At 33.6% G+C, this 5,829-nt stretch overlaps 1 protein-coding gene across 2 annotated transcripts; it reads right to left on the minus strand.

Moving 5' to 3' along the window:
* Positions 1–2,809: 2,809 nt before the first annotated feature.
* LOC122034746 (transcription termination factor MTEF18, mitochondrial-like) lies at positions 2,810–5,486 on the minus strand. Of its 2 annotated transcripts, XM_042594087.1 has the most exons (2): positions 5,160–5,486; positions 2,810–5,032 (listed from the first exon to the last, which is right to left on the minus strand). In XM_042594087.1, the coding sequence occupies exon 2, from the start codon at positions 4,955–4,957 to the stop codon at positions 3,146–3,148; it is 1,812 nt and encodes a 603-aa protein (XP_042450021.1). In that variant the 5' UTR covers positions 4,958–5,032; positions 5,160–5,486; the 3' UTR covers positions 2,810–3,145. The 2 variants fall into 2 exon arrangements, with proteins under 2 accessions (XP_042450021.1, XP_042450020.1); XM_042594086.1 differs by having other exon boundaries at positions 2,810–5,486.
* Between the last annotated feature and the right edge of the window lie 343 nt (positions 5,487–5,829).

Here is a 5,829-nt window from a genome sequence, read left to right on the forward strand (position 1 = left end):
TGTTAAAATGTTATTAAAGAAAATACATTAAACTCTAATCCCGTGGGTCTGATATGAAATAATATCAGGCTCATATTATACTTTGCATAGAGTGAAGAAAGAGAAGATGGGAGGAAAGAGAAGAGAGGATGTGTACATTGAAGAGAGGGAATAGAAAATAATTGCATGAAAAAAAAAAGGAAAGAGATTAACAAATGATTGAGGGATAGAATGACAAGAATAGAAAATTAAGGATGCTATTTGGTAAATATCAAAGTATGGTATATTTTTTGATTAATTTATAAATCTAAGTACGTCTTTTAATAAATTACCGTGTGTATTTAGCATTGTTGGCTGATCAAATATCATTTTCAAAATATTATAATAACCTTTACAACTAAAATCTTTCTCTACATAAAGATTAAATAATTATTTGTCATCAATATGTCTTGTCATCATACAATACATATGCAATACTAGTTAAATATATTTTATTTTTCACTATAATTTTAAAATATTATAACTATTTTAACTTCTTTTCTTTAAAGGACGACTTAATTAAAAAAAAATCCCGTTATCCCTATTTTATTAGTCTTAGAGTGATTGATCTGGTCATTTAGAATTTTAATATTCTTTAATTATAGGTCTTATTTAGAGAAAAAATTCTTATAAATATGTCATACTTGAAGATCGAACCAAGAATGTTCAAATGACAATCTAAATATCTTATCATGGTACCATAGTCCTGGAGACACTAAAGAAACTTAATTAGTTCATTATGGGAATCCTCAATTGATTAATAGGTGATAAATTTATTAGAATAGGGTAGAGATTAAATTCTTACGGATATATACTTTTAGAGAAAAATTCTCTCATCCTTTAATCATTTAACGGTCAATTATAAATTGATTATATAATTTAGCTCCGTTCATATAATCTAAGTCACAGTTTGTCTGAGAGGAATATAATCATCTTTTGGCTAGAGTTAATCAGATTCAATTATATTAAACTCTAATAAATTAATTTTAACTTAGTCAATTCTTTATTAATCAAAATAATTAAAAGAATAGTTATACTCTCAATCTAATTAAAATTAATAAAGTTTAATTCTAAACGAGTCCTTAGACATTATCTCAAACCACAGTCTAAAGCAAGTATAACTATCTCCCACCGAAGACTCCTTAACAGTTTGCTCATATCAAAGAGTTTTGCAATATAGATTTTTTTAAGTGATACTCAAGTGAGTAAATCAAATTTTTTATTATTTTTATTATTCGAATTTAGCTAAGCTATCCAAGCTCCGTGAAGTCTAAGGGTCAGTTTACTAAACTTGGGAGAACGGAAACTAAAATCAAAGAAAAGTTTCCGTAGTAGAAAAGTTTTCATAGTTTACTTCATTAAAATTTTTAGATGGAAAAGAAACGTAATCCATCAACAGATAGTTTTGGAGTTAAAATTGATCACCTCAAAATCGAACGGAAAGCAGCGGATGGAAAAAAAATAATGCATGTACCCCTTTTCATTCACAAAATTACACCATATAGCAAAAAAATATGACGCATGTACCCTTTTTAACTCATAAAATTACGTCATATACCTAAAAAAATGACGCATGTACCCTTTTTTATTTACAAAATTATGTTACATGAATCCATCTTTATCTGTCAAAGAAACAAACATGCGAAGGAAAGGATTTCTTCATCCTTTCTCTTCTTTTCCTCTAAGGATAATTTTCTATTATAAATTCCTTTCCCTTCTCCATCCACGCTTCAGAGTAAACAGAGCCGCCCCCAGGGCGTAGCGCAGACGGTGGGTGCATGGTATCTCTGGCGTAATGGCCAAGGGTCGATTCTCAGGAACTGACGACCTGGGATTTACCCCGCCATACGCCTATGGCCTGTGTACCTGCATGAACCTCCCTCCATATCCGTGAGGTCGACACTAGGGAGACTGCTAAAGTAACGGATCTACCTTTTCTCAGAATAAACAGAGCCTAAATGAATCAAAACGTTGAAACGATTATTTAAGTCTAACTTTTTATTAACTTAAAACTTCATTCAAATTTAATTTAAACTTCGTTCATTTAAAAATTATCCAACTGATTTATTTAATTGTTTAAAATTTTTATATTTATTTAATAGATTAATGAGTTTAATATTATAAACTTATTTATTCCTATTAAGTGCTTCTTTATCTATTTATAAATTTTCATGGGATTAGATTGATCTATCTTAGTTTAGTTTGATGTTAGATAGTTCATCAGCTTTTTCTTTATCTATTTAATAAAAAATTTATTCATACATATAGTTCATAAACTTTTTTTTATGGATATTGAACATAAATATTGTTCCAAACAATTCATCATATTTATAAATAAATATTAACATTTATGGATATTGAACATAAATATTGTTCCCAAACAATTCATAATACCTATTCATAAATATTAACAAACTGATGACATACGTATTAAATACAAATACATTAATACAAATGCATTTAGTTTGATGAGTTGTTTATACACTTCATGTATATTAAGCAAACATAATACACTTCATGTATATTAAGCAAACATAAATAACCTGAAAACCAACAATACCACCACTGCTACTGTCAACAGTTAAAAGGCCTACTAGCTATCTGCAAAATCTTGGATCACAAGAAAATCTGCAAGAGTATATTTAATTCCATTTATACTGGGAAAAAAGACAAACTATTTCAGTAGGCAAGGGTTTTTTTAGTATTTTAGATTCAATTTTAAGAACTATAGTTTTTCTGTTACAGAGAAATTCATAATTAACAAAACTAAAGTTATATAAACATGGAATGCTTCTTGCAACCTCAGAGATGCTATATTATTATGAGAAACAAGCAGATGCTACAAGTCAATAAGATGCCATTGTGGCCCTGGAACACAAACTGATCCTTAAATGGTGCCCAATAAGCGAGAAAATAACTGAGCATGGCCAAATAAGTGAATAAGATACAAGGTTTGGGAAGATCTATAATTTAGAGAAGCTGGTAGTGCACTCATAGGATGAATAATAGCTCATCAGAAACCGATCATTGCTTTTATCACTTTGAAGAACATTTGTGACAAAGGAACATCGAATATTTGCAAGGATGGAGACTGGTAAACAGTAGGACAATGCTCCTAAACTTCTAATTACGAAGCAAAGGAATTCTTCAACTTCTCCCATTCATTAGGCCCGTCCGGATGAAGACTGACAACAGATTTCACAAACCTTTTGTCTGAGCACGAGAGAATCGTACTCAAGGCCACATTTGAGCGGCCGATTTTCCTATTTTTTCTAGATGATATTATCTTTCTTTCTTTGATCCAAGCATGCATAGTAAACCTCAGCTTCATCTTCTCTATGCTGTAGCACAAAAATCCTGGAAACTGGACAAGTGACTCGATTGAATAGCCCAAGTGATTCAGAAGATAGTCAATCTTTTTCCCAAGTGTATCTGTTGACTGATTAAGTATGGCAGGAACTACCTTAAGCATCTGAGAGACACTGTTGCAATCTAGTCCAGCATTCACTAAGAAGTCAAATCGCTTTTGCAATTTGTCTCCTCTTCCTACAAACTTGCTCAGTGCTTTAGCCATTTCATCAGAGTTTTCTATAAACCCCAGCTTCATCAAGAAATCCGTCTTTTCTTGAAGAAAATGTCCCTTGATTTTACTGGGAACAAGAACATCAACCTTTTTACTTGAGACTAATGTTCCAAACTGACTGGGATCTTCTTTTATAATCTCACACAACCTTACATTGGATATATTTACACTTGCCAAAACAGCATCAGGTTTCTTACACGAACAAGAACCCAAAACTTGAGCATGGGATGATAAAATGCTGCCAATATCATCTCTTGGCATTCCAATCTCTGCTAAGAAATGCACAGACTGCAACAATTTTTTTGTGAAGTTCCCATCCAGGATTTGAGGGTACTTCGCAAATAAAACTAATATGTTGGGTTTCCTAAGACCCAGCTTTAACAGGATTGCAACTAAAATGTATATTTTCTTTCCAGAATCATCAAAAACGAAATTTGGGTTGTTTCTAACCAGAGAAGACAATTCGGTAATTCCATCAAGAAAATTCAGCATACCAAGAATCCATTTCCAATTATACGATTTCTTATCTGACAAACATCCTCGGATACAATCCAGCTCAATACCTAGGCTCTTCAATTTCCCAACAACCTTATGGAAGTTTGCATTTACACCACCAACTAAAAGTGTAGGACAGCATGTAACAAGCTTGATAATGGTAGATTTGCTGAGCCAAAGTTCTTCATAAGCACAAAGCTTTGAGTGCAAAACACCAAGATCATACCTGAATATTTCAGTCCCTTCTTTGTACATCTTACCAATCTTTCTTCTGGGAACTCCATAGTTGCAAAGAGTATGATAGTTCTCGAGCAAGACATCATCATCATTGAGGAACATCAAATTACGAGGAAGGAGGGGTTGAATTTCCAATGGCTTCAGACCCAAACTTTCAAAGAAGGGCTCAAACTCATTGATGGGGTGATAGCGAAGGTACCTAGTGAGGGATCTCCCCACATCATGCTCATTGCCAATCTTCTCAAGTATACGCTGGAGGAACTCAGGAGAATTCTTGCTAATATGTTCAGCATCCATGAAAGGCAGGCCTCTGGTAACATGAAGGTAGTCAAGGAGAGCATTTTGAGCATCAATTCGGCCAGAGCGAGTGATTCTCTGTCCAGTAGAATCATTAGGAAATGGTTCTGCATGCAAGTCGGAAACAGTCAGAGCAACTCGAGTGCCAGAAAAGAAGGCGTTTCTAGTGGCGAATCTGTGACAAAGCCATGTACTTCCGTGATCCGACAATGGGGGTTTTCGCTGATTGGAATAGCTAAATAGGAATTTTGCACTGGCAAACAAGGAAGGAAGAGAAGAACTAGAGAAAAAGTAACGTTCAGCATTTTTCAAATTACTTCTGTTCATAGGAGAACTAACAGAATTACTGGGAAGAATCAGAGATGCATTCGATTGGGAGAAACTTTTGGAAAAACGAATGCCCTGAATCAATAAGAGAACTGTCATTGCTCGTTCCTCTAAGCTCGACGATCGCCACTGGTTAACAGGAGGTGATATATATATATGCAGTGGATACCACCCCAAGATTGCAGTAGGATTTGCTGCGTACCTTAAATTGCAGGGTTTCAGGCTGTTCTGGCTTCTCCTGCGAGGGAAAGACGAGTTCTTTGGGGTTGTTCTGGAAAATATGAGAGGGCGAGAAGGAGAGTACAACTTGGACCTTTTACTGAAACCCTAGATTTGCTGTTCTCCTGAGAGACGAGATCTTTTGAATTGGGCGCGCGATCAAGATCTGGAAAATATGAGAGGAAAGCATGAGTCTGGGCTTTTGCTGGAACCCTAGATTAGGTTGGGCTCAGCGAAGAGACAGTTCTTTCCACGGGTGGAAAGGTCGAATTTTTCGATCCGGGTAGATTGGCATCGGCATCGTCCTTTGCGAGGTCACGACTTCCTCTATATATTTTTTTTTTTTATTTATTTTTTTTTTTGAAAAATTTACATGCAATCCTTATTGACAAACATAATTTTACATACAGTCCCTAATTCTTTATTTTCACTCCCTAATCAAATATATTTACCTAATTACGCATGATATTTTTAGATATAAAAGTTCAAAATCTTAAATTCAGTACATTAAATTTAGAATCTAGTATATTTTTTATCAAATTGAGTACGATTCTTTTTTCATCTTAATTGAATGGAAAATATAGAAAAATATACTAGATTTTTCTTTAAATGATAAATAGTGTTGAATTTAGGAAGAATTATATTAAGAAAAA

The sequence above is a fragment of the Zingiber officinale genome, chromosome 11B, assembly GCF_018446385.1.
Source record: "Zingiber officinale cultivar Zhangliang chromosome 11B, Zo_v1.1, whole genome shotgun sequence".
Lineage (NCBI taxonomy): Eukaryota > Viridiplantae > Streptophyta > Magnoliopsida > Zingiberales > Zingiberaceae > Zingiber > Zingiber officinale.

Coding starts and splice junctions, on each gene's coding strand:
- LOC122034746 (XM_042594086.1), bottom strand. CDS start 5,056: ATGACAGTTCTCTTATTGATTCAGGGCATTCGTTTTTCCAAAAGTTTC.